Below are 27,180 nucleotides of genomic sequence, written 5' to 3' on the forward strand. Positions count from 1 at the left end.
CCCCCCCCCCCCCCCAACCGCGTGGCCTTCCCCCCTCCTGTTTCTTGCCATGCTTCTGAAATTTTCCCTCACCTCCAACTCCCTTAACTTGCTGGCATCTACGTAAAGCCCATGGACCAATCACTTGTTGGCTCCAATGCAATTAATTGTTAATTAGCTTACCATATAAAATTGGAGTTAAATTCAGTCTTCACCCTGCATCATTACCTTGTCTCATCATTTATGTAATTCCCTGTGGACATATTACTGTGACCTAACTTGCAGGAAAAGATGAATGCTGAACATAACTCTTCAGAAAAAATTGAACCTAAAAATCTATTATTGATTTTAAGGCTATTCAGACTTCTGAATAATGATGATTATGGAAATAGTACTAAACTAGTCATAATCAGGTAAGTTTTTCATGATCAGGTCAAGATGGCGCTAATAAATAGTAGTGACAGAAACAGCAATTTTATTTGATATTCTAATGACATCAAGGGCACCAAGCTTTTGAGAACTAACAAATAAACATAAATTCATCAGACATTATAAGTGAATAACAACGTAATAAGAAAACACACATACATTGTGGAAAATGTAGCATAAACATTCAGGCATGAAGCGAATATTTGAAGCTTCGCCCCAGATAAGAAGATGAAGTCCGATATAGATAAGCTGCAACTGTTGCCGGTCACAGTCATGAGGAAACCTGAAAGGTAAAGTAGACAATTTACCCAGTAGATAAGCTGCAAGAATGATGACCAAACCCAAATACATAAACAATGAACTTGGTAGTAGCTCTCAAATGTTCAAATTGCATAATGAATTTAACACAAATTATATGTAATAATGTAAAAATACATGCTTAAATAAAAACATCCATATGATGTCGAAAAAATTCTAAAATAAATAAATAAAGCCATTCATAAATAGTGTAGGTGTTGATATAATAACAATATAAAACACAGATGACAGAATGAATGAAATTTAATTTGACATAAATTAATGTTGACGTTATATATGGTAATAAGACGTACCCAAGGTGTGGCTTGCATCGAAGATAGTTACACCAGGAAATATAGTTCTTAAAGATTTTTTCGCTCAGTTGTTGTACTGTTCCAATTTTTAGCTGCATCAAGCAAGTAATATTAAAATGAGATGCAGATATGGATATTCATAGCAAATTGAGATCACATCATAGACCCAACAGTACATAATATTGCAAATCTGCAAAATGATTTACCTGATGAGGAACTTGCGGATTCTTATTTCTTATATCAATATTTGCAAGAAGCAGAATTAAGTGTTCCCTCTGGTTTGCTACATTTCCTTTCTTCATATCCAAAGAAGACATAATAGAAGTTAGCAGATCTTATCTTCCCTTTTACTATATCCAAATAGTAACACAACTAGACTCACTAAAGTTGGGCGTAACAAATCTAAAAGAATTTTAACCCGGAGAAAGTGAATCCAATAAAATAATAATAATAATAATAATAAGACATCGATTTTTTATTTAAAGAGAAGAAAAATCAATCTCAATTATCATGGAAAACCCCCAATGTGAACTTTCAAAACCTTATTTGGCACAAATAACAGGACAAATGAAAACGCAGTAAACAGTCCTGAGTCAAATTTGCAGATGATTGGATGCATGGTATAGAGCTTGGAAATTGGATCACAAATTCACAATTCCACTATCTATAAGAAACTAAGACTTGATATTGTATCAAATATCAAATAAACCCTAAACGCCCTCCAATGATATTGAGATTAGAGCCAGATTACCTCCAGAAGCAACAATCAGTAGCACTAAAAGAAATTCCATTGTAACTAAAGCCTCCAAAATAAAAGTTACCTGAAACCCAAAAATAGAGGACAGCCAATCAAGTATATCATTTACAGGTTTCACCCTCTCTGTTAGCACGGACGGATTTTCATCAGGATTGCTGGTTGAATGAATTTGGGGCATTGGAAGATCGTTCACCTTCTTCAATGCTTCAATTGCTGCTTCAATCTACACAATAATGATGAAAGCAAGTATAGGGCATAAAAATTAAGTAGTGAACTAAAGCAAACACAATATCATATAGACTTCTGATATTAACCTCGGGAAGTTCCATGATAGCTGGTTTAACCGCCAAAGCAAACAAGGGGAGAATGTTATAATGTTTATGCTGATCTTTTTTCCTTTGGACCTCCTTGGCATATTGCTCTGTCTGTGACGACAAATCAAACAAATTATTTCATGATTTTTAGGGTGAATTATTTATTGAATGGAAAGTTTGAAGACTCATGCCTTTTCATCAACTTTTGATGCAGGTACCATTGTCTTTAGTACTTCATATAATACGGTCGCTATCTGATAAATCTTAGCCATCTCTTCCCTTCAAGACTCAAAGGAAATCAAAGAGTGTAAACAGTGTGCAAACCAAAAGTATGACAAGTGAAAGAAGGAAAAAGAAACTCACGGTCGCTTGGTATATTCTCCTTCTTCAATATTGTGCTTATAGAATTTCTGATAAAAAGCCTGAATTTCTTGAATATCATGTCTTTCAAGTTTTGGTTGTGTTTCAATTTCTTCCTGTAACAAATACAATTTTGCAATGATCACTTTGATTCATGTCTTCAATCAATCAAATGTTATCTGCGTGTGATGTCCCACATTGGTTGGGGAGGAGAACAAATCACCATTTATAAGGGTGTGGAAACCTTCCCCTAGCAGACACGTTTTAAAGCCTTGAGGGGAAGCCCGAAAGGGAAAGCCCAAAGAGGACAATATCTGCTAGCGGTGGGCCTAGGTCGTTACAAATGGTATCAGAGCCAGACACTGGATGATGTGTCAGCCTTCTCGCTGTTCCCCGAAGGGGGGTAGACACGAGGCGGTGTGCCAATAAGGACGCTGAGCCCCAAAGGGGGGTGGATTTGGGGGTGGTCCCACATTGATTGGAGGAAGGAAAGAGTACCAGCGAGGACGCTGGCCCCGAAAGGGGGTGGATTGTGATGTCCCACATTGGTTGGGGAGGAGAACAAATCACCATTTATAAGGGTGTGGAAACCTTCCCCTAGCAGACGCGTTTTAAAGCCTTGAGGGGAAGCCCGAAAGGGAAAGCCCAAAGAGGACAATATCTGCTAGCGGTGGGCCTGGGTCGTTACACTGCGTAAAGCATTATCTTTAAATGTTGAAAAAGTCTTTTATCATACAAAAACTAGAAACTTGAGAAACTTATTGCACATTTCACCTGAGGAGAAAACATATCATATATGTGTCCAAAAGCTTCTTTAAAAATTAGGCATAATTCATATGGATGCTTAGTGATGAAACATTGTGGTTCCGAAAGATGATAAATAGCAGGGAAGAGGAGGAAAAATTATGCAGGAAACTTTTGACCACATATGGTGTGATGTTTTGCATTGAATTTTTAAGAGTGTGAGGCATGATAGTTCGTAGTGATCATCAAGAAAGAAAAGAAAAAAAACAAAGAATGAAAAAAAGAAAAGGGATTCAAACTGTACAAATTAATGGTTTAAGTAATTAACTTGAGTGAAATATGGATATGGACGTAGCACGATGACCCATTATTTTCTTAAAATCTAAGGCATAGACATGAAAAGGACATGTTTATTAGAATATAACACTTTAAATTTCATATTATTTTTGTACCAGAAGAAAACTCAAAGTCAATAAGTGTACGTATTTATGTCCTTAGCAACATGAAGTTGATATATTTTACTCTCAAATTTTATTATTTTGTTCTATATCACTATTTTTGTTTAAATAAAAGTTGGAATAATCTAGTTCATATATCTAATGATGGTTTGTCATGAGTCTCAAAAACACCTGTCTATTGTACTTAGACAACAACGTTAACATGCATCTAAAAAGGGTTGCAGTTGCATTCAATTTGCTCAACTTGTGCCTTTTTTTTTTAACTGAGAGTTGGAGCTTTGCTTCCCTATACCCATGGCAACTCCACCTGCCCCAAAGCCCCGACTTGGGAGACATCAAGGGTTTTTGGTATTAAGCTTACCCGAAGTGTCAAACTTAGGACCTCTAAGCTGGTATGACTGAGAGACCCCCAAGCCCTACCAAACAAGCCCTTCCCTCTGGGGGCTGAATTTGCTCAACTAATGTCTAGCATGTTTATAGTGTCAATAAGTGTTGGAGTCTCTAACAAACATGTTGCCGACACTCAAATGTCTANAAGAGGACAATATCTGCTAGCGGTGGGCCTGGGTCGTTACACTGCGTAAAGCATTATCTTTAAATGTTGAAAAAGTCTTTTATCATACAAAAACTAGAAACTTGAGAAACTTATTGCACATTTCACCTGAGGAGAAAACATATCATATATGTGTCCAAAAGCTTCTTTAAAAATTAGGCATAATTCATATGGATGCTTAGTGATGAAACATTGTGGTTCCGAAAGATGATAAATAGCAGGGAAGAGGAGGAAAAATTATGCAGGAAACTTTTGACCACATATGGTGTGATGTTTTGCATTGAATTTTTAAGAGTGTGAGGCATGATAGTTCGTAGTGATCATCAAGAAAGAAAAGAAAAAAAACAAAGAATGAAAAAAAGAAAAGGGATTCAAACTGTACAAATTAATGGTTTAAGTAATTAACTTGAGTGAAATATGGATATGGACGTAGCACGATGACCCATTATTTTCTTAAAATCTAAGGCATAGACATGAAAAGGACATGTTTATTAGAATATAACACTTTAAATTTCATATTATTTTTGTACCAGAAGAAAACTCAAAGTCAATAAGTGTACGTATTTATGTCCTTAGCAACATGAAGTTGATATATTTTACTCTCAAATTTTATTATTTTGTTCTATATCACTATTTTTGTTTAAATAAAAGTTGGAATAATCTAGTTCATATATCTAATGATGGTTTGTCATGAGTCTCAAAAACACCTGTCTATTGTACTTAGACAACAACGTTAACATGCATCTAAAAAGGGTTGCAGTTGCATTCAATTTGCTCAACTTGTGCCTTTTTTTTTTAACTGAGAGTTGGAGCTTTGCTTCCCTATACCCATGGCAACTCCACCTGCCCCAAAGCCCCGACTTGGGAGACATCAAGGGTTTTTGGTATTAAGCTTACCCGAAGTGTCAAACTTAGGACCTCTAAGCTGGTATGACTGAGAGACCCCCAAGCCCTACCAAACAAGCCCTTCCCTCTGGGGGCTGAATTTGCTCAACTAATGTCTAGCATGTTTATAGTGTCAATAAGTGTTGGAGTCTCTAACAAACATGTTGCCGACACTCAAATGTCTATGCCTCATATTCTTTAAATTGGAAAAACAAAAAAAAAAAAATAATGTAAACCACTAACTGGCTTAAGTAATTAATTTCAACTGATTAAAAGTTTGCTTATTTTACCAAATCTAGAAAGTACTAAACTTGAGCGGATTAAAGTTAACTTAATGACCATATCTAGAAACGCTTGATATTAAAAGGTATACCTTTTCAAGTCTGTGTAACAGATAAGTCTTGAATTGTCGAACACCCCGTCCACTTGATGTTGGATCCATTTTATGAGCCTTCTCAAATGCATGGAAGCGGCCTACAAATAAAAGTAACAAAGAATACAATTTTCAATCGTGGTTTTAGCTAAATATCACTGAAGAAGGAATCAAAGCAAAATCATCTGCACCATCCATTTAATAACATGGGCACAGTTATAATAAGATCCAGATGTAATTTTCTTGTACTAAATCTGCAGAACAAGAAGTTACGCAAAGGAAACTTTTTGCAAGTATGTCACTGATCAAAGATAAAGGTAAAAAATTGAACAGCAGGAGGAAGTTAATAGATGAAAGTTTTCAATATCCATTCAGCATGCTCTCCAACTCATGAGAAGCGGGCTCTTCCACTCATATCACAGTAGACTACTAGGTAGATATAACTCCTGTATTATGAAAAGGGGGGCTAAACGGACAAAGAGGCACATTAAAAGTTTACAAAGTCAATATTCACTTGACACAATCGCTTGCAAACTCCACGGTTTGGATGCTTGGCATGAAGGAAGAACCTGTCTTATGTATGCCAATATGATTCAATGAAGCCATATTATTGTATTCTAACGATTAGAAATGTCATAATAGGCGGAAAAAGAATCATTGAAGTCCTACAGTTCAAGTGATGGCACTGTTACAATCTTGCCTTGCCATGATAACTAAATCAGAGAGAGAGAGAGAGAGAGAGAGAGGAATGGTGGTGGCAAAGACAAACCATCCCTGCCTCTTCAATTAACCATCACTGAAGACATGAAAATTTTTGTAGTTAAAACCCCATTCTATTCTGGGTTATAGGCATTGTCTCAAAAATCACGGATGAGCCACTGTAAGAAAAATTGAATGTATGGTCTAGTCAACCTCATCAGCACAAAATCACTATTTTGTAGGTTGATGTTATTTGGATGTGATTGTAGGCACAAAATCAATCACCAGACCAGTATCACGTTGCTCCCTATATTGGTTATATTTTATATTGTCATTGATACAACTTAAATGGAGCTCCAATTGATCTCCCAAGCGTGTGAGTTGTGAAGTTGGATGCTAGAATGCAAAGTAAGTACCAAATGTGATCCTTAAAAGACAACTTCATGGAAGTTAACAGCTGAGTGTCTCGAGTATCAGTTGGACAAAAACAAGCACGAATAACCTGCTCATGGAAAATAATGAAGTTCAAGAGAGTCAAATTTTGTATTCTAATGATCAGGCACAACATAAATAGACAGTGGGTGACCAGTAAGTGGTTCAAAAACAGGTGATAAATCCTCCGTGCCATTTTTGAGGTCTTCTGAAGTCCAACACCTTGAGCTCAAGTTTTTGGCAATGATTCTTTATTCGTCATATTAATATGGCTCTCAAGACGGTTATACTATTTGTTTAACTTGGATGCACACTTTCACTTTCTTCAGCACCTTCATTTAGACGGGCAAAAAAATAACGTTAAATTCCTTGGGAATGACAGATGGCATTGACGGAGTACAAAATTAAAAGTTTGGTTCCATTTGGAGGGATGATGAAGAGATGAGCATCTAAAAAGCCAACTAACCTCTTTCTGTATATTCTTGTATCATCTAACAATACCTGTGTCAAATTGTCATATCCAGAGTTTCTTTTTCAAGGTACAAAATGATTCCATTGAAAAACTGCTCCACTTCCAAAGCTAATGATCCTAGCAGATTATTGAGGTGGACAAGAGCTAAAAAACAACCCATCCAGTTACATCTTACATCTACACAAGATTTGTGCTTCTATATTCATTTTCTTCATAATTTTAGCTAATCAACATATTGGTTCCATCCTCACCCAGTAAATGTAAGTCGTAACGTTCAAAACTAAGTCTCCAAGTTTACAATGTAGAGGCTAGATTGTTTTATTCAGTACTTTCTTGTTGTGTATAGTTTGATATGGCTTCTTCACAACCGTACTCTCTGGTGATGACACGGAGACTTCCTAAACCAAAGCACTAACATCGTCTTACTTCTCTTTATTCCTACTTTCGCATTTCTTATTGAGAGGAATGGTTTGTTCTTGCAGGCATTAGTAGCAGTATCGAAAGTTCAGATCAACTTCCCTCCACTCCCACCACCATAATAAGTTAGGGGGAAAACAAAGAAACAAATCATAAAAAAAATAAAAAAAAAACATCGAATGATCAAGAAAATTGAAGCAAAAGAGTAAGCTATGTCACGACTTCAACCATTTGCTACAATGTAACAAGAGCATGAGAAAATGTCATATACTAAAATCAATCGGTCTCTAAGAAGAGTGGCATTCATGCAATGATTTTGGTTAGAGTGATTACAGAGATAGGCGACTCTGGCATTTTTAGTCTCAATCTCGTTGGCCACACGGAGAATGGGGGCAATGGAGGCGAGCGACGATGGCACTAGCTCACTGTCAATACCGGGATTGTCCTCGGGCAACTCAACCAACCGAGTGGGCGTTCGCGTCACCCGCCGAGACAAGGAACGAGGCGGGCCCACCTCGTTCTTGCTCCCACTGGAACTCGCCATAACTTGGCTTCGCAAACCAACTCAGCAATCTGGTAATTATTCCAGCTGATGGATTTGGTAAAGCAGTCGAATTTTCAGTAAGTGTGGTTGAGTGTAAGGTTGTGGGAATGCGGAAGAAAGCGGGGAGGAGCATGTTTATGCAGTATAGAAGAAGGAAGCGGAGAGATGCTTTGAGTGTGAGGTGGGGCAATCGGAAGGGGGGGAACTTTTGGATTGCTCCGAGACTAAGAAAAGAATTGGAACTGTACGTTGGATGATTGAAATGCTTTGGAGTTGGAGAAGGAATTGAGGGCGAAAAGGGTGCAATGCAAAGAGCGGGCAGTATGGGTGTCAAATGGCCGCTTTAGCTTTAGCTGATGCTTTTGGGGAAGAAGACACAGCCCTTTCAGTAATTTGTGTACCTCGCTTTTCTCGGGTTGGAGACAGAATGGATCAGAGAAGAAGCTTTGAAGAACAACAGCGATGTTTCAGACTTGCTTTTATTTTGCTCTCGCTCCTTTTTTCTGGCGCCAACAGCCAACAAGGNCTTTTTTTTTTTTTTTTTTTTTTTTTTTAGTCCAAGGAATATGAACTTTCTCAACTTACATAATTACCCACTTCATTAAAGGGAAATTATAAGATTCAATTTATTTATTTTTTTATTCTCTGTCTATTTATTTAATTTTAGTTGGAAATTTCGAAATTGGATCTTTTTAGCCAATAATACATGGGTATTATTTAGTTTTAGTTTCAGTTGCAACTTCCATCTACCGGTCCTAGATATTGTTTACTTTGGTCAGTTACATATTGATCAGCCTCACCAAAACGCATCTACTAGGTTTCCACACTCTTATATTTTTATGAGGAATATTTCGTTATTCTCTCCAACTAACGTGAGATCTCACAATCCACCCCCCTTGAAGGCCCAGTGTCAGAGTCGTACTTGTCCAAGGCATGTCGCCCATGGGCGCATGCCCGTGACACGTCAAAACCCTGCCTTGTACTACTTTATTGCTTTCTTTTACCGCTTTCATGTTGTATTATTTCTTTTTGTTTTCTTTAAGAGTATGACGTTTTGGCAAAGTCATGGCTATGCTTGGTAGATATGAAATGCCTCAAAATGTACGGTAAGGAGATGGGATTAGTTGTCAAATTCTCCCTACTGTTTAAGTCGTTGTTGTTTTTTTTTTTATTATTATTGTATGCTATATAACACACACTCTCTCTCTCTCTCTCTCTCTCTCGCTTTCAAAACTCTTTTTCCAAACCTCTCTCCCTTCGCTTTCTAAATTCTTCTCTTGAAATCGAGACTCGAGGTTTATATTCACGTTCTTCGACCATAGACAACGTGACTTGAAGTAGGCTTGACTCACGCAATGTTGAGAGTGAGTGTCACACAATCGCCAATTCCGCTACCTAAAAATCACGATTGTGAAATCTAGCGTATATGTTGGCTCTTGTAACAGTCCAAATCTACCGCTAGCAGATAAATCTTTTTTAGCTCGTTACGTATTGTCGTCAGCCTAACGATTTTAAATACATTTACCAAAAAAAAGGATTCAACATCGTAAATGTTTCATTATCCTCTTCAAATTTGTTGTTCATATTGGACCTACGATAGCCATTTGTGCACATTTCTCATTCTGACCATAAACATAAAATAAAAATTACATTCTTTTGTCACATTAGATATATTTTTAATATAACTTACAATTTTTTTACGATATAATAGACAATTTGAACTCAGGACTTCCAACTATATAAAAATGTGAGGAATTGAATGGAAGCATAGGATTAGATAACAAAATTTATTTATTAATACAAAGAAAATAGAATAATACAGAATAATAAGAAGGTGTGTGTAATAAAAGAATAACAAAAAATAAATAAATGGGTCTCATCCAATAGCCAACCCCATCACTCTTAGAACACACAGTCCAACACCCAGCAGCAACACAACGCAGCACAGCTACAAAACACACATCAAACACAACCACAAGTTTAGTGAATCAATCATCTAATTTAACCAAAATTTCATGAACTAATAAAGCTTAGAGACTGACCATCCTTTCCAGAACCCATCTCCCCTAGACTGCGTTTGTGGCGTAGAAGTTTGGTGAGGGTCCTCTGGGCCGTCTCTCACCGGATACCCAACCGGGGGTGGAGCTGCAACATAAGGCCCCGCCTCTAACTTACTGCCCATTTCTTGACTCATCACCCGGTAACCAAGCTGAGAATTGCAGAGAAACGATGGAGTTTATGAATGCAAGTTAGGAGAAGCCATGGCGTTTGTACATATATATATATATATATATATATATATATGAATAAATTGTGTGTGAAAACAGAAGATTCATGGAAATGGAAGCAACGCCAAAGGGCGGTGGAGTCATTCATACAGAGCTGAACAAATTTCATGTAACGCGTTTCTCTCCCTTTTTCTTCAAACTTTTTCCCGCCAATGACGTGGACGTCTGGTATTGGTCAGGCCGGTTTGACTATTATTCATACATGGGCCAGACGGGCTTGGGTTGGAGAGGTTAATTGGGCCTTCACACTAGTTCGGCCCAAGACCATATATATACAATTTCGGCAAATATGCCCAAGTCGTTACTTTTTCATCATTGTTGCGAGTGGCGACAGCTATGAAACTGATGTTTTTTTTTGGGTTTTTCTTCAATTAAAAAAAAGGTGAGAAATATATGATGGACATGGGCATCAATTTCAAAGCAGATAAAATAATAATAATTAAAAAAAAAAGAGAGAGAGAAAAAAAGCCGGCTTAGTTTTAGTCAAAAGGGCAAGAGAAAGAAGGTGGGAAGCAAGCTCTTGGGGTATCAATAAAGTCGTAAAAATGCTACAACTCGTGGGTAGCCGCCCAACTTTGAAATATGTAAAAAGGGACACAAAAATCCCAGTACCTGAATTATCCATTATTATTAATAAATGGATGAAATTTAAAATAAAATAAAAAAAAAAAGATTTGGTATGGGGGTGGGGACAATTATAAATAGGGTTATAGGGGGGCATTAATTAAAAGCGAGTACAGAAAATGAGAGGTGCCAAAAAGATTGCCATATATGCGCCTTCATTTTGACACACTGCCACATTATTGCATTGGAAAATGTATAATTATTATTTTATTTTTTATTTTTAATTTTGGAATTCACTTCACTGCCTCTTATAAACAATCGGCTGTCAGTGGGTGTAAAGAAAGGAAAGATACAGTAAAAAAAAGAAAACAGAGGAGAGGGTACGACGTAGCAGAGTAAAGGCCCCACTTTTAACACAAAATGCCCAAAATCCAAGTCGGTGGAAGCAGTAAAAAAATAGGGGAAATGGGTGGTGGGGTTAATACCAAAAAAGAGAAAAACCGCCATAATTGAAGAGGATAGAAACAGGGAATTTTTATTGTCCTTACCTGACACAAAAATGTTTTATTAATTAAACCAACAAACAAATCAAAATAAAATAAGTAAATTTTAATATATTCATATTCCCTCAGAAATTGTCCATTTCAAATCTAAATTTTAATTCAATAATAATATTTTAAAAAATATATATATATATATAGAGGCTCCACAGAACAGAAGCAGACATCACGACGACTACATCGTCTGCCCAAAATCCAAAACATGAGAGAGAAAACACAAGCAGGAAAAAGACATACACACCCTTCCTTTTTTTCTTTTTATTTTATTTTATTAATTTTCTCTCTCCGTGTCTCTGTGAAGTTGGAAATCTAAATAATGACATTTGACAGAGACGACTGAAGTCGGACATATTCAAAGGTTGTTTTTATATGTTTGTGGAGTGGATGAACGAGATTCCCATTTTCAATTTCCTTCTTTATTTCTTTATTTTATTAATAAATAAATAAAAAGAAATCTGGTCATAATATTGGGTTGCGAGTGACTCAACCCCCACATGAAATAATCCCAACATCACGAAATTTCCCTTCATGTCCTGACAAACTAAAGTGTGAGATGGGGTAATAATGGAGCTACAGCAACACCCAACAAACAACAAAAAAAAAAAAAAAAAAAACGGTTCATTATTCGGTCCACCCCCCTACTTTTTCCATACCTTTATTCAAGTTTTACAATAAAGTTGAGTCAGTGTTATCAAATTACGTACTTTCCCCACTTTATATTTACTTCATTAATAACTTTATAATTTCCTTCCATTCATCTTCTCCCTTTCTTTTTTATTTTTTAAATGATGTACCCCTTGTGGACAGAATAAAACATCAGACCCCATCCCTTTTGTATTCATAATTAAAGTGTAAAGAAACATATAAAAATTCAGACCCCTCTCACTATTCACTTCCCACCTTATATAAAGTGTTTAAATTTTAATTGATTCAAAATCTGAATAATGTAATAATTACGATTTTATATCCCAACGAGGATAAGAGAGAGAAAATAAATTAATGATTAGAGAAACAGAAATGGGGACAGGATTCGAACCGTTGAGCGCAGGATTAGCTGTGTGTGTAATTGAGAAAGCAAGATGCTGGTTCTATGGGATTTTAATTTAATTTATCATTATCAGATTAGACTTTTTTTTTTCTTTTTCTTTTTTTAGGACAAAATTATTTTAGTTGCCGTATGTCAATTCCAAACATATATATTAATTATAATATATAGTCTGCGGGGAGAAATTATATTAGTTAGTTGAGTTGTCCTATATTTTCCACATTTTTTTTTAATTTATTGTTTATTTAATTGCGAGATTTCAATAATAATAATAATAATTAATGAAATTAGCTTCATGCCACCCTCTTCCTCTCCCTCTATCTATTGAATTTAATTAAATAGATAGCTACAAATTAATTATTAATTTAATTCCCTGTAGACATACCTTTAACCATTCATTTTTATTTCATAAACATTATACATCATTTTTTTTGCATTTTGCTTTACTCTTTTAATTTGTTGGGTTTATATCAGTACGTTACTTCCTCTACACTTTTCATACGTAAGGGTGACACACAGTGACTACGTCATCAAACTTAGCGTAAAGGGTAGGTCTACCTGTCACTCCTTCCAATTATGCCATCGATGTCTAGAAATTAAGTTGACTAACTTACTCGAGAGTTGTAGCGAGTGTAGTACAATCGTTTTGTAAGTTTTCAATGTTGAGATTTGTTACTCAGCTTTATACTCCTATTGGTTACTTAGTTTATTATGTTATATTTGACATCGATAATTTAGTTAAAATATTGAATTCATAATTTTCAAGATTATATTAAATATACAATACGTCTCTCTAACATATTTGGTAACTAAAACGAACCTTACTTTATATTTAAGTTTTTTCTTGCTTATTTGGTAGGCAAAACCGTCCGGTTGTCGCTTACTTGTGTTGAGCAAAAAAGCACGAAAAGTAATGTCGTCGATTAGTTAGTCTTTTAATGATATGAAACAAAATAAACCAACTTTATTGAAGTTCGAGAGTCAAATTAGACATTTGAAAATATTAGCAAACAAACCCGAAATTGCTCCGAGAAAAATTATATTCAAACATTTGTTTCTTTTTCCATAATGAGGGAGAAAATTAAGAAAAATATTAAGGATAATATAAAGAGATTAAGGAAGTAAAATTTCCAATGGGCTAGTATTACAAGGGAGGTGCAGGGGAGAGAGTGTGAGGTGGCAGGCATGGAGTTTAATCCGGGTGAGGGTGAGGGTGACGTGGCGGGTGGAAAAGTTACATGGGGTGTGGGGGTTTCCCATGGGAGAAGCGTGATTCATGAATCGCACTGTCCGCGAAACCAAACTTGGAAGAAGCAGCCAAGCACACCACCCGGGTACACCGTACTCTCCTCCCAACGGCCACTGAGCCCTCCATCAGTGGGACCCACCATTGGCACTTCCCACGTGGCGGCTTAGACTGAGGCCCTAGTGTCCATTCGCTACGTGCCATATTCCTACCTTGTCAGTTATTTAAGTTACTTAAGAACCAGGATTAAGATAACCCAATGCATTAATCCCGGAAATGCCCCTCATGATCCCACCAATTTACGCCCTTCACCATTTTTTATTATTATTATCAAGCAGGTAGAAGAGTCAAAACGCAACCCAACCTCGTTCACGTTCTCCTAACTGAATCCAGAAATAGACAACTCCGAACCAAAATAAAATAAAAAATAAAAAAATAAAATTAATTTATTCGTTTTCAATCACCTTTTTGTAAACAAGGCAACCCCTAAATAAACCCCACCATACGCCTTGCTTCCTTGATTGCGTTTGCATGTCCTCTCTCTCTCCTCCAATTTTCCCCATTCCTCTCTCTCTCTCCCTTAGGATAAGAATCCAGGATTGCGCTTCTGTTTTGCAACAATTTTCTCAACACAATCTCAGACGTCTTCTGAAATTCTACTCTCTCTCTCTCTCTCTCTCTCTCTCTCAATCTCATGGCTGTTGAAGCTCGCCATCTGAATCTCTTCCATCCTCAACTAATAGGAGGAAACAGGTATGTATGACTATGAACCGATATCTATGTTCAACTTCTTGTCATTGTTGCTATTGTTTGTGATTCTAATGATGGAGATTGTGGATTTACAGAGAATTGATGAATCCTATTGAAGGAGATGCTAATTTGTATAACAGTCAGATGGGATATGGAGTTCCATTAGTATCAGGAACAACAACTACAGAGACTCTTCTTCCGGCTTACAATTCTGTGATCGTTGATTCCTCTGTTTCCCCCAAAACTGTTGCACCGTCTGCGGCTATCAAATCCGATAGCGGCCTTACCTTTAACTACAACAGCAACCTCTCTCTCCCAAGAAAGCGCTCTAGAGAATGTATGAATATCAACCCGTTCGCTTCCTCCTATCCCTCTCCACCGACTTCCAAGTCTTGCGGATCTTTCTCCTTTCTTGGAGAAGACCTCTCGCTCCAGATCTATCAACAACAACTCGATATCGACCGTTTAATTTCTCAACACGTAAGCGTACAATTGTTGCGATTCCATTTGTGTTTTTGAATGAATGAATTCGTTTTGGATTTGGAACTGATAACTGATTTTGTTTTTGCAGTTGGAGAAGGTGAGATCAGAAGTGGAGGATAGGCGGAAGAGGCAGGCGAGGAGGATCATCGAAGCGATTGAAGTGAGTGTGATGAAGAAGCTAAAAGCGAAAGAGGAAGAGATGGAGAAGATGAGTAAATTGAATTTGGCATTAGAGGAAAGAGTGAAGACTTTGAATATAGAGAATGAGGTGTGGCGCGATATGGCGCAAACGAACGAAGCTGCTGTGAATACTCTGAGAACCAACCTGGAACAAGTCCTACGCCAAGCGAAGGAAGATCGAAAGAACGGCGGAGTCGGGAAGCGAGAGGCATTGGTGGAGGACGCGCAGTCAAGCTGCGGGAGCAACGAGGAGGAAGAGAAGGAAGAGAAAGAGGAAGAGGAAGAGGAAGTAGAAGGAAGGTGGCGCGTGGTGAAATCCAAGACAGTGAAAAGGAATAATAAGGGGAGCAATAGGAAAAATGGCGGTGAAGAAAGGGGGGGCAGCAGCAGCAGCAGCAGCAGCAAGGGCAGCAACAGGATGTGCAGAAACTGCGGGAAAGAGGAATCGAGTGTGCTGCTATTGCCGTGCAGGCATCTGTGCCTGTGTACTGTTTGTGGGTCATCAGTCCACACATGCCCCATCTGTAAATCCTCAAAAAACGGTAGTGTACATGTAAACATGTGCTAGATCAAAGGGGGTCGGTCTAGAACCGAACCGAACCGAACCGAACCGAACCCCCCCCACACACATCCTCTCCCCCACCTAAACGGCCTCTACTAACTAGACTCTTTTCATGAAAAGAACAAAAAAAAAAAATACAGATTTTGTTCAGAGGCTTTGTTTGTTCCACAGGAAATACATTATTTTGGTGAAAATTAGAGCATATTTGGTTTGGTTTGGTTTGGTTTGGTTTGATTTGGTTAATTTGTGAGGGACGTCCCAGGTGGATTACGTGGGGTCCAATGAGCATATATTATTATTTATTATTATAGGATAGGAGGATTGGATTAGAAAGAAAGAAAGAAAGAAGGAAAGAAGAAAGGGAGAGGTGTGAGAGAGGGAGGGGAAAGGTGACACGTGAAAGTGTGTGGTAAATGAGGGTATTAGGGGACAAGTGTAATGAGAGAGAGAGGAGAGGAGAGGAGAGGCCCTTCGCTTTCTGATTGCACTGTGTCCGCCCTCCCACCACTTTTTTCGTTCCAAAATTATTAATTTTTTAAAAAAATATTTATTAATGTTGGTACAAAAAGACAAATAAATAGATGGGGATACAGACACGCCAATTCGTGGTCTTTCTTTTTCGATGCTCCCGCCCATTTACTTTTATAATATTTCTTTGAAATCTTTCCTTATGATGTGAACTGTTGCGTAATCCATACGACGTGTCATTTTCCTTTTTTAAATTTCTTTTCTTTTGTTTTTGGCGTTTACCAGTTTTTCACTATTATTCATCTTTTTGTTTTATGGAATTAAATTATAGGATGTGAGTAGGAGGTGGTTACTTACATAACACCCCCACGTGAAACTCACGTGATTCCTTCCACTCACGAAACTCTCTCAACCCTCTTTGGATTCAACCAAACCAATCCATCCATCCATCCATCCGGAGGTTCAAAATGAAGCATTATATTCCAAAAACGACACCGTGGGGTGGGGACAAGCCAAGCATTGAATATTGAAAATTGAAGGAGGAGCCAAACCCAAAAGGCATCCCAATCCAGCCCAACACACGAATCTACATCACATTTTTGTTCATCTTAAAAAAAGAAATATATATATTATTAGAGTGTAGTGTAGGCCCCCACCATGTGTCCCTTTATGACCGGCATGCCCCTCCATTGCCCGTGAATCTCATTCCTCCACTCTTTTCTTTACACTTTCAATCTTATTATTTATTCCTTCAACCAAATCACCCATACATTTCTTTTTCCTTTTTTCTCTTTATTCTAATAACTAAGCTATATGCCTTTTCCCCTTCCCTATTACATTTTTCTTATTAAAACAACAATAATAAACAAAACTAAAAGGGTATTCTATTGTATTGTATTGTATTGTTGAATGCCTAGGAATCTAATAACCCTAAACTAACCCAACACTTTACTCAAAATCTTTCATTTATATCATTTGAATAAACTGCCTTGTCAAACTCCCTTCCTTTTCAATCCTACTATTAATCAAACACTATTCTCTTAATTCATTTTTGTTTCTCTTAATTCATTATTAAGCATTCTCTCGATTCATTTTCTGTTTTGACCATTTATAAAATTAAGATTAAGAAAAAAAAAGTGGGAAATAGTTTATAGAGTGGAGGTTGGTATCAAGTTTCGTGTACATGGCTGCACAAGCAATGCTTAATAATTAATTAGTGGAATTGAAATTTCAGCTGGGGTAAGCATGGGTTTGTTTTAAAATAATATTATTAAACCAGGATGATGCTCCAAATCTTTGGTTAATTGAGTTTAAATAATAATAAGAATAATAAAAGGAGAAGAATAATGATGAATGTGTCACAAGCACAACCTAACACGATGGAGTAATTANACAAGCAATGCTTAATAATTAATTAGTGGAATTGAAATTTCAGCTGGGGTAAGCATGGGTTTGTTTTAAAATAATATTATTAAACCAGGATGATGCTCCAAATCTTTGGTTAATTGAGTTTAAATAATAATAAGAATAATAAAAGGAGAAGAATAATGATGAATGTGTCACAAGCACAACCTAACACGATGGAGTAATTAAATGAATTAAATAAAAAAACAGAAAGTTGGGGGATTATGGAGTAATTAAATTAATGGTAATGGAGCATCATTAATGGTGCCCTCAAATCTGACCCTGTAAATCATGTTTGGATTTTTTTTCCCCTCTAATAAAATCAACATGATTTGATTCTTAATAAGGAAAGCATCTTATTTTATTTATTTATTTATTCAATGGCAGCGCGATGCATTTGGCATTGGAATCCCCTCTTTTCCTTTCCTTTCTTTTTTCGACCAAAAGTCTCCCACTTTTTATTTTTATTTTTATAACTTCAATTATTGTAAATATTGTATTTTTTTCCTTTCTAAAATTTATCCTGTGATTTATTTTTATATATTTAAAAATAATCATATTTTCAACTCGTTAGGTAACACGAATATGTTAAAGAGAAGTTTCTACCTGCACCCTTCTAAATAATCTGAGAGTGTCAGTGGATTGGAGGTGGGAGGGGTGATAAATAATTTGAATAAAGGTGGGCGGTATTCCTTTNAATTATTGTAAATATTGTATTTTTTTCCTTTCTAAAATTTATCCTGTGATTTATTTTTATATATTTAAAAATAATCATATTTTCAACTCGTTAGGTAACACGAATATGTTAAAGAGAAGTTTCTACCTGCACCCTTCTAAATAATCTGAGAGTGTCAGTGGATTGGAGGTGGGAGGGGTGATAAATAATTTGAATAAAGGTGGGCGGTATTCCTTTTCCATCAATGTTGTTGGTAGTGAGTATGATAATAGTGATAGAATAATAATGATAATGATAATAATAATACCCATAAGAAACTAGAAACAGAAAAACCCCACAATTTGTCCCTTTAGATTAGAGTTCCAAAACAAAAAGATCCCACACTCATAATATATATACATATTCTGAAAGTAATAATCATCATCATCATCATGATCTTGCATTTTTGTATGTCCACACCATGGGGCCTACCCACCCCCACTTCCCAAATTTATGTGTATTTCTGTATCATATGTCACTTTGGAGAATTTTGATTTGAAATCACCTAACTAATGAGATCTGTATCTGTGTTTGGATGGACCCATTTTGGCATTTTCCCCTTTCCCCTACAAAAATAAAAACACTCAAGTGTATTAATATGTAAATTAAAACCATGTTTGTGTTCCCTTATTGCATGTTTCTCTCTTACTTTAACTAACCCTCCACTAAACTATATATCCAATATAATATCATAAAATGTCAAAATCTTATCTTATCTTTATATGGTACAAACATGGTGGGTTTGGACCATTTCATTCAAACTCTGTCCTATGAATCCAAAACCCATAATTGCAACCCACCTTCCCATTCTTCCCCCCCACCTCTGCATTAATATAATATATAACACTAAATTTGAATTATAATCATTAACTCTCCATGTGCCCAAATGGGCAATGCTGTTCATAATGTGTAGACCACAGAATATATATTTGTTTTAAATTTAAAGAAGAAGAAGAAGAAGAAGAAGAACAGTCTAGTTTGGGGTAGAAGTTATTAATGATGGTACCGACAACAAAATGGGCCTCACAGATAACACAACCACTTCTTCATCCATATATTCATTTCATTTGATTTGATTGATTGGAGTTGAGGTGCACTAACAACAACAATGTTTTTAACATTAATAACCCTAAACGCATTCAAAGATTCCTCCTTCAATTAATGTTCTTCCCATGGATTCTGATTTCTCAATATGGGCTTTTTATACGGCCCATAATGCATATTAGGGCCCAGGATCATTAAGCCCAATAAATAGCCCAGTATGGCTTCTATACGGCCCATAAATTATTTTACTCTTCACCAAATTATATTAATAATAATATTTATCAATTAGGTACAAAATATTTTATGTTTTCCTCCTCCCCTTCTCCGTCCGCACGTAATTTCTTTTTCCCGCTACCTTTTCTATTTTTCTAAACCCTATATTACCACCAAAATACCCCTCCGCCGCCCGCGCCTCCTGCCCGACGTAGTCTCAGCGGCTTCCGCGCCTCCTGCACTCTCAACTGCTGCAGTCCACCCTCCAGACGAACTCGTCGCCGCTCCCTTCCTCTAACGCTCTCTGGCCTCTTGAAGCAATTAGAGTGACTTATCTCTGTTTGCCGTTTGCGATATCGAGCCGCCGCTCTGATTCAGCGTAAGGTTTTCTTTTGTTGTTTTATTTTTAAGTTTGTTTACCTCGTAGGTAGCAGCTTTGTTGTCGATTTCTTTCTCCAGCAACGTTTAATCAGTCTAAATTAGAACATAAAGCTAAATATGCATCGGAGTTAGTTTGAAGGTGTTGGTTTTTTTTTAAATGTGGAAGAAACTATGATGCATACGGGGGCAAATATGAATTTATACCAATGGTTGTTCTATCAATGTAAATCCGTAACTGTAGAATCAATTTAGACCCTTAGGTTAGTCTTTTTGAAAGCGGTCATGGTACAAACTTCTCTAAATCCCGAGTTTAATCAAAGTTATAGAAAAGAAAAACGAGCATCAAATAGATAGTGGAAGGTTTTCATTAATTTTGAGCAATTTTTCATCAGGCTTGTCTTTCTATAGTTTTCTCTACTTACTAAAAACTAATTTTCTGTCTGCCATCGTTGGGTTTCCAGGATAATCCAACATGGCCACGGAGGAGTTAGAGCAACAGCAAAATAAGACCAAACATAAGGGGAAGCACGACAAACCGAAGCCATGGGACGAAGATCCTAACATTGATCGATGGACAGTTGAGAAGTTTGATCCCTCTTGGAATGAAGGCGGCATGCTTGAAGTCAGCTCTTTCTCTACTCTGTTTCCCGTGTACAGAGGTAAGGAGTTTTATGTTTTTTCTTTTCAATTGTACTCTCTTGGTTTTTCTGGAGGATTAGTTTGGAATGAATGAATGAATGAATTAGAGGGTGGTTTGTTTACCTCGAATTTCGAGATCCTGATTGTCTTATATTGTTAAAGTTGCACCTTATTTAATATAAGTCTAGGTTGCGTACAACATTATGAAACAGTTCGTTGTAGTCCTACTGAAATTATTTGGAGTTACCGTGAGCATTGATTTGTTTCAATTGCTCTGTTTGCCGAGTAGTTTGGCTACAAAAGAATTATTATTTTATGTTAATTGCTCATAGGCCTATATTCTTCAATCGCTCTGTTCGCCAAGTAGTTTGGCTACGAAAGAATTATTATTTTATGTTAATTGCTCATAGGCCTATATTCTTTACTTAGCGTTTTGTCGATTAGTTCTTTTTCTACCCGGAGGGTAACATTGTGGCCGGATGATCCGGTTTTGAGGAAGGCAAGAACACTTTCCTATCTAGTGCCACAACCTATTTTTTCTATGCTTTTCCTTAAAAATAGTTAGGTGGCAACAGAATAACGAGGTTCTGTTTTCTAACTCTTTATGATTTTGGTAAGCTTTGTCCGTGGAGAATATCCAGTTCATTTTCCTTTTTCAATATGCTTGTTTTGTCTTTCACTTAAAGATATTTCTGCTGTACAATTGGATTGACTGTGCACAAAAGTCTGATTCCGATTTTTCCATGTTGCAGAAAAGTATTTGCAAGATGCATGGCCAGTTGTGAAGTCTGCATTGAAAGAGTTTGGCATTGCTTGTGAACTGAATCTGGTAAGAGTCCATAAACTCCTAATAGAGAAATGAAAGAGTTTATAACCCTAATGAAGGATGGTTTTGATTCTGTTGTTTGAGATGTTTTGAGACCAGTTGTTATTCTCACTGCATGCGTTCTAATCTACTACGTTTGGTCAGGTTGAAGGATCAATGACAGTTTCAACAACTAGAAAGACCAAGGATCCGTACATTATTGTCAAGGCTAGGGATCTTATCAAGCTTTTGTCTAGAAGTGTTCCTGCTCCTCAGGTAAAACAATCATTTGATTTATTATATTTTATTTCTCTTTTGAGGTGGCAGTTTGAGCCTTTCTTTCACTGATCTCATTAATTGGTATCTTGTATTGAATATTTTGATCATGGGTTGTGTGTCAGGCAATAAAAATACTGGACGATGAAATGCAATGTGATATTATTAAGATTGGGAACTTGGTACGCAAGAAGGTAAGTGTCATTTACTTTATTTGATGTTCTTATTCTGTTGTTGCATTTGGCGAAGAAATTTGTGTAGCTGTCAAGCTTTAATCTCATTGCACATGGCTTAAGGTCTGAGGTTCACATCCTAAGTTCAAGCAGTTTATATATATGGCAACCTACAACGAAGAGTCTACATAGTATACAAATTGCTGGAAATTGAAAACCATCGGATATAGATTGAAATGTAGTTTCTGTTCTTTTGTGCCCGAACATACAACTTGAAGTTGGAACTAGCCTCTTATGTCAGAGAATAAGTTTCAGGGTTTTTGTGCATGTATCCATAATGTTGGTAATAGAGCATTATGGTATACAACAGTCTCTTAAATGAAGGACAACCATTTTCCAAGTCAATTAGCATCTTTTGTCATCCTTCCCTTTACGATTACCTGCTCTACCTCTACCTTAAAATTTGACTTTGGCCTGACCTTAATTATATTGCAGGAACGATTTGTTAAACGAAGACGATTTCTTGTGGGCCCAAATTCATCAACTTTAAAGGTTCGTATAGCTTAGTTAAATGATTTCCAAGCTTACTAAGTTTCTTCATCTTGATTCATAATTCTTAGAGAGGAGCAATTGTGTTTATCTAAGTCTACGCTCTATTCATTCTCTCTTGTTTTTTAACTGTTATTCTAGCACAGGCGCTTGAAATATTGACAGGATGCTATATTCTTGTTCAAGTACGTATATTTTCTTTTGCTGCTTTTTTATATTTTTTCATCTCTTCAGCTTTTCATATTCTGTAGCGCCAAATTTGTTACTGACAGGGCAATACAGTTGCTGCAATGGGTTCATTCAAAGGTTTAAAGCAAGTTAGGAGGATCGTGGAAGAGTGCATGATGAATAAGATGCATCCTGTATATAATATTAAGGTTTCTGGGTTTTCTTTCAGTTTATCATTTTATGTTACTCCTCGATAGCTCTCTGCATAACCTCTGCTATCTCTGCAGATTCTCATGATGAAGAAAGAGCTTGCTAATGATCCAGCACTTGCAAATGAAAATTGGGATAGGTTTCTTCCCAAGTTCAAAAAGTATGCTAGTTTGGCGTGTACTTGTTTGCTGACTTTCTCTTGTTAGAATCATGAATTTATGTTTTACATAACCATCCTTTTTCTCAGGAAAACTGTTAAACAAAAGAAGGTCAAGAGTAAGCAGAAGAAGCCGTATACACCTTTCCCTCCTCCTCAGCCACCTAGCCAGGTTCAGTAGCTGCCTTTTATTTCCTGGGGGTGCAATTCGTCTATAACTATATTTCAAAAAGGAATTATAACGATAGCATGATAAAATAGTAGTACATAATAGTCATGGTAGTCTATTCTCAATCACAAAAATAAAAATTGTATATAAAGAAACAGTCCACAGCATATTATATGCTATATTAGAGAGAGAAAAAAAAAAAACTATGTCATATTCAATAAGTGCTGAAATGTCTTAAAATATATTATTTTATTGTCATAATGGAACTTTTATGGGGATTAAACGTATGCATGTTTTGCATTCTTTTTTCTCAGTGCATTCATTTCAATAAGATTTTTTGTTACGATGCATTTGCAGATTGATATACAATTGGAAACTGGAGAATACTTTTTAAGTGACAAAAAGAAGTCAGCGAAGAAATGGCAGGAGAAGCAGGAGAAGCAGGCAGAAAAAACTGCTGAAAACAAGAGAAAAAGAGAAGCTGCCTTTGTTCCTCCTAAGGTGAAATACATTGCAGCTCCTTGATTCAGCTTATCCAATCATTTGAATAGTTTTTTTCATTCTTTCTACTACTACACGTGCTGGAATGCTTTTATTGATATTGGTTTTACCTTACCTCTATTCAGGAGCCCCCAAAGCAGGATACGACAATTGATGGAGATAACAATGATATAGCCACGATGGCAAAGGCCCTGAAGGTATGGAGGGGTGTGCGTATATATACACATTTAACATATACATGCATATACGTATATACATATAAACACATAGGCCATGGATACTCCCAAGAATATTTTTAAACTGGAAATTGTTGCAACTGGTGAACTTGTTTTGTTTCTCTGCAGGAAAAGGCCAAGGCATTAGGGAAACGAAAAGCCGCAGAAAGTATCAATCCGGAAGCTTATATTGCTTCATCTAGCGATCAGAAGCATTTCAAGAAGAGATCCAAGGCATCATCGTAGAACTGTATGACCTCGTGCATGAAATTATCAAAGCTTCTAGTTTTTTGTATGACTAAAATTTTGGTTACATCTGGCGGATCAGATTAGTTATGTGTTGGTTTAATGAGAAAAGCACGAGTCATTATTATTATTCACACTGGCTGTGGTTTTCGTTGTTATGCACTTCACTTATCCAACGATGAGCTCGATCGATTATTCTTTATGCCCATTGTAATAGTAATCATATTCTTTCAAAATCGTTATTTTCTTCACCTCCTGTAAATGTTCTAAAACCACCGTTGGAGGATAAATTTTTTAAAATCTCGGACATATATGGAGACTTGAAATGTTACACAGTGACTTAGAATGACAAGACGATTCAAAGGGAAGACGATTGAAAGGGAAGAAATATGTAAAAGTTTGATTGGAGNGCGAGAACAATCTCACAACACATAATGAAAATTGGAGAAGTTGCGTGCAGTGATTATGTTAAAGAATGTAAGAATTTTTAATTCAATAATTCTGATGGGTGATGCAACCCCCGAGGCCTCGAAATTCAAATATGAATGCTTATGTTTCAACCTAATCATTTTCAAAAAATAAAATAATTTTAAATTATTGCCACATTTATTTTTTCTCATATTTATTTAACAAACATTAAACAATTGTGGATTTTAGAGATTTAATATTCTACAAGTTATATTATTAAATACTTTATAAGAGATGTACTGGATGTAAGTTAGAAAGTTTGGGAAATATCATTTTTCAACAATAAGTGTAGTTGTCAATAGAGTCTTCACCATTCAATTTGATCAATTATTTTATAAATTAATGAAGGGCTACATAGTTTCAATATAAATAATTTAATAATACTTCAAAAATACATAAATAATCACTCACCTGTATTGTTACAATCATCACAATTAAATCTAATTTTCTATCAATTTTTAAATATTAAACTTGATTTACATCCCTCTAGAGTTCATTATAGCTTTTATTTTTTTAAAGTATTTTCCTACAAAAAGAAAAAGAAAAAAAGAAAAAAAGAAAACTTATTGGAGGGGTTGGAATAATAATGTGAACAATTCTAGAAATGGATTGAAAACGAATTGAAAACAGTAACCGACAAAATTAAAGAAAAAAAGAAAAAAGAAATTGTGTGGATGAGACATGTACGCAAGCTGCGAGAAACAGTAAACATCACATGGTCTGACAAACGTAGGCTCCTTAAAGTCAAACTGATTAAATTGACTTCTATATATATATATATATATATATATATTATATCTCCCAATGACAAAGTCAACAATTTATGAAAAATAAATAAATTTATTGAAGAAAAATGCTGAATAGTACAAAGGGTGAAGAAAAATGAAGGTTGTATGTATGCATATAGAATCAGAGAGATTAATATCTAAACACTATAAATTGTTACAAGAAATGAAAAACCCATGTAACACATAAATGGTTTGATCATATTATAATCTAATTATTTACTGTTCAAAACCCTGAAATCCAACAATCCTTCTTCGCAGTTCCCCTTTATTTGGATTCATATATGTAAAATGAAAAGTGTACCTGCAGAGCCTCCAGATCATCAGAGTGCGTGGGGTTATATATATATTTACATCAGATTTGGGGATCTACAACATGTCCACCACTGATCTCAGCTCATCCCAATTGCTGTTGGTGAAGAAATCATTCACATCTAGCTGCTGATTTGTGGGGTACCCAATTGGTGGTGAGATGATGCCACTGGACACTGGAGATGGGTCCATGGAAGTGCTGCTGTATTGATCATAATTGTTCCATTCTTGATGATTCGGGTAATTTGGAAGAAATGGCTTCTTCTCCGTTTGGATTATCATTGATTCACAGCTGAAATTCACTATCATTGGATCATTATTGCTCATCTTCAATGTGTTCTTTTCACTCATGCTGTTCTTTGTTGTTCCATATCTTCTACAGCTCACATTCCTCTTGAAAATCCGACACAATGTCCAAATTTCCTAACAATTATAGATTTATAAATAAGAAATACATCTCTACGAGGCCTCTTCGAAAATCTCAAAGTAAAAATGGACAGTGTCATAATATTGCAAGGAATACATCTCGAAATCTTTTGGAAAATCCTAAAGCAAAGCCACAAGAGCTTAGGTTTAAAGTGGACAGAAATACATCTCCATCTCCACTTGTATGAGTTCTTTTGGGAAACTCCAAAGTAAAGCCTAAGATCAAAGTGGACCGTATGCTACTATTGTGTGGAGAGTCGTGATNAAAAAAAAAAAAAAAAAAAAAAAAAAAAAAAAAAAAAAAAAAAAATGGAAGAGTTAAAAAGCATTAGAAAGGGTTTGTGTTGTTACCGCTTCTTCAGCAAAGTTCTTGGAGGTTGGATGGGGTTTGTGGGCAGTGGGAGTGGGCGGAGGGAGGCGGAACTCATGCATCATCCAATCAGTTTTGGTGCCTTTTCCAGCACTTCCACGATAGTAAACGAGTGTCTTCTTGAGGCCAATGCATTCATTTCCTTCCCCTCCGTTGGAATACACTGGCTTGTCTATGCCCGTGGCCTTCCAAAACCCTGACCCAGTTACCCTATTTGGCCTTATACTATTCTTGTACTTCCTCCCTCTCTTGCAATAAAAGTACCATTCTTTATCTCCCACGTTGCTGCTTGCATCTGCATGAAAACACCACAACATTTTTGTTTAAAAATATCAAATTTTGAACCACTTTGTACCATGGAATGATGCTTGATCTTACATGGAAGGTCCCATGGGTTGTGTTTGTAGATATCAATCTGTTTGATGAGTTCTAGGCTGATGGGTCTCTTCTCGACTTTCCGACGAAGATAAAAGCTCACCAGTTCTTCATCCGTGGGATGAAATCGGAACCCGGGGAGCGGGATTTGATCGTCGCCATCTCCGTCTCCATTGCCAACTTCTGGAGTTTCATCCATGGCTGTTGGGTCTCTCTATGGAGAGAGATCAAAAGTTTTCAAGGCATGAAGTTTGAAAAAGTTTGGCAGAGAGAACCCAAATTCTTCCCATGTTCTTATAATAATAATTGTAAGGAACAAGGACAAAATGGATTTTTATTAGGTCAAAGTCACACCCTTTGACTCTGTATCTCCGTGATGACTCGACCGTTTTGCTCGTACAAATGT

The 27,180-nt window shown here is 36.3% G+C and overlaps 5 protein-coding genes across 7 annotated transcripts in view; 2 read left to right on the top strand and 3 right to left on the bottom strand.

Annotated features, from left to right (window-relative positions):
- The window catches only part of LOC111811491 (callose synthase 7-like), a 24,888-nt gene extending 16,334 nt beyond the window's left edge, over window positions 1–8,554 (bottom strand). For all 3 annotated transcript variants that reach the window (XM_023698366.1, XM_023698367.1, XM_023698365.1), the window contains exons 1-9: window positions 7,817–8,554; window positions 5,464–5,564; window positions 2,454–2,566; window positions 2,282–2,369; window positions 2,091–2,201; window positions 1,841–1,999; window positions 1,226–1,315; window positions 1,020–1,111; window positions 568–691 (exon numbers count right to left, since the gene is read on the bottom strand). In XM_023698366.1, the coding sequence (XP_023554134.1) occupies window positions 568–691; window positions 1,020–1,111; window positions 1,226–1,315; window positions 1,841–1,999; window positions 2,091–2,201; window positions 2,282–2,369; window positions 2,454–2,566; window positions 5,464–5,564; window positions 7,817–8,027 (1,089 nt within the window). In that variant the 5' untranslated portion in view covers window positions 8,028–8,554. The remainder of the gene's footprint in view (window positions 1–567; window positions 692–1,019; window positions 1,112–1,225; window positions 1,316–1,840; window positions 2,000–2,090; window positions 2,202–2,281; window positions 2,370–2,453; window positions 2,567–5,463; window positions 5,565–7,816) is intronic.
- A 1,228-nt stretch (window positions 8,555–9,782) lies between these two features.
- On the bottom strand, window positions 9,783–10,274 carry LOC111776456 (cysteine-rich and transmembrane domain-containing protein WIH1-like). The gene is made up of 2 exons (XM_023655892.1): window positions 10,070–10,274; window positions 9,783–9,975 (listed from the first exon to the last, which is right to left on the bottom strand). Exons 1-2 carry the CDS (start codon window positions 10,219–10,221, stop codon window positions 9,930–9,932), a joined length of 198 nt encoding a protein of 65 aa, XP_023511660.1. The 5' UTR covers window positions 10,222–10,274; the 3' UTR covers window positions 9,783–9,929.
- Window positions 10,275–14,235: 3,961 nt separating this feature from the next.
- Window positions 14,236–15,920, top strand: LOC111776507 (probable BOI-related E3 ubiquitin-protein ligase 3). Its single transcript, XM_023655968.1, has 3 exons — window positions 14,236–14,483; window positions 14,576–14,960; window positions 15,052–15,920. The coding sequence occupies exons 1-3, from the start codon at window positions 14,425–14,427 to the stop codon at window positions 15,709–15,711; spliced, it is 1,104 nt and encodes a 367-aa protein (XP_023511736.1). The 5' UTR covers window positions 14,236–14,424; the 3' UTR covers window positions 15,712–15,920.
- A 3,727-nt stretch (window positions 15,921–19,647) lies between these two features.
- Window positions 19,648–24,174, top strand: LOC111776501 (KRR1 small subunit processome component homolog). The gene is made up of 13 exons (XM_023655962.1): window positions 19,648–19,928; window positions 20,392–20,589; window positions 21,322–21,398; window positions 21,540–21,650; window positions 21,776–21,844; window positions 22,319–22,375; window positions 22,519–22,557; window positions 22,645–22,749; window positions 22,828–22,910; window positions 22,998–23,079; window positions 23,434–23,577; window positions 23,703–23,774; window positions 23,922–24,174. The coding sequence occupies exons 2-13, from the start codon at window positions 20,403–20,405 to the stop codon at window positions 24,036–24,038; spliced, it is 1,143 nt and encodes a 380-aa protein (XP_023511730.1). The 5' UTR covers window positions 19,648–19,928; window positions 20,392–20,402; the 3' UTR covers window positions 24,039–24,174.
- A 1,230-nt stretch (window positions 24,175–25,404) lies between these two features.
- LOC111811370 (transcription factor JUNGBRUNNEN 1-like) lies at window positions 25,405–27,049 on the bottom strand. The gene is made up of 3 exons (XM_023698179.1): window positions 26,778–27,049; window positions 26,381–26,694; window positions 25,405–26,026 (listed from the first exon to the last, which is right to left on the bottom strand). Exons 1-3 carry the CDS (start codon window positions 26,971–26,973, stop codon window positions 25,661–25,663), a joined length of 876 nt encoding a protein of 291 aa, XP_023553947.1. The 5' UTR covers window positions 26,974–27,049; the 3' UTR covers window positions 25,405–25,660.
- Window positions 27,050–27,180: the final 131 nt, after the last annotated feature.

Source organism: Cucurbita pepo, chromosome LG15 (genome assembly GCF_002806865.2).
Source record: "Cucurbita pepo subsp. pepo cultivar mu-cu-16 chromosome LG15, ASM280686v2, whole genome shotgun sequence".
NCBI lineage: Eukaryota > Viridiplantae > Streptophyta > Magnoliopsida > Cucurbitales > Cucurbitaceae > Cucurbita > Cucurbita pepo.

Excerpts from the sequence above, each read along its gene's own strand:
- LOC111776456 (XM_023655892.1), bottom strand. The coding sequence starts at position 10,221 with ATGAGTCAAGAAATGGGCAGTAAGTTAGAGGCGGGGCCTTATGTTGCA. Across the intron at positions 9,976-10,069 it reads GATGGGTTCTGGAAAGGATG|CTGTGCTGCGTTGTGTTGCT; the intron begins GTCAGTCTCTAA and ends TGTGTTTTGTAG.
- LOC111776507 (XM_023655968.1), top strand. The coding sequence starts at position 14,425 with ATGGCTGTTGAAGCTCGCCATCTGAATCTCTTCCATCCTCAACTAATA. Across the intron at positions 14,484-14,575 it reads CAACTAATAGGAGGAAACAG|AGAATTGATGAATCCTATTG; the intron begins GTATGTATGACT and ends GTGGATTTACAG. Across the intron at positions 14,961-15,051 it reads ACCGTTTAATTTCTCAACAC|TTGGAGAAGGTGAGATCAGA; the intron begins GTAAGCGTACAA and ends TTGTTTTTGCAG.
- LOC111776501 (XM_023655962.1), top strand. The coding sequence starts at position 20,403 with ATGGCCACGGAGGAGTTAGAGCAACAGCAAAATAAGACCAAACATAAG. Across the intron at positions 22,558-22,644 it reads GATGCTATATTCTTGTTCAA|GGCAATACAGTTGCTGCAAT; the intron begins GTACGTATATTT and ends TGTTACTGACAG. Across the intron at positions 22,750-22,827 it reads ATCCTGTATATAATATTAAG|ATTCTCATGATGAAGAAAGA; the intron begins GTTTCTGGGTTT and ends CTATCTCTGCAG.
- LOC111811370 (XM_023698179.1), bottom strand. The coding sequence starts at position 26,973 with ATGGATGAAACTCCAGAAGTTGGCAATGGAGACGGAGATGGCGACGAT. Across the intron at positions 26,695-26,777 it reads CAACCCATGGGACCTTCCAT|ATGCAAGCAGCAACGTGGGA; the intron begins GTAAGATCAAGC and ends GTTTTCATGCAG. Across the intron at positions 26,027-26,380 it reads AGAACTTTGCTGAAGAAGCG|GAAATTTGGACATTGTGTCG; the intron begins GTAACAACACAA and ends TATAATTGTTAG.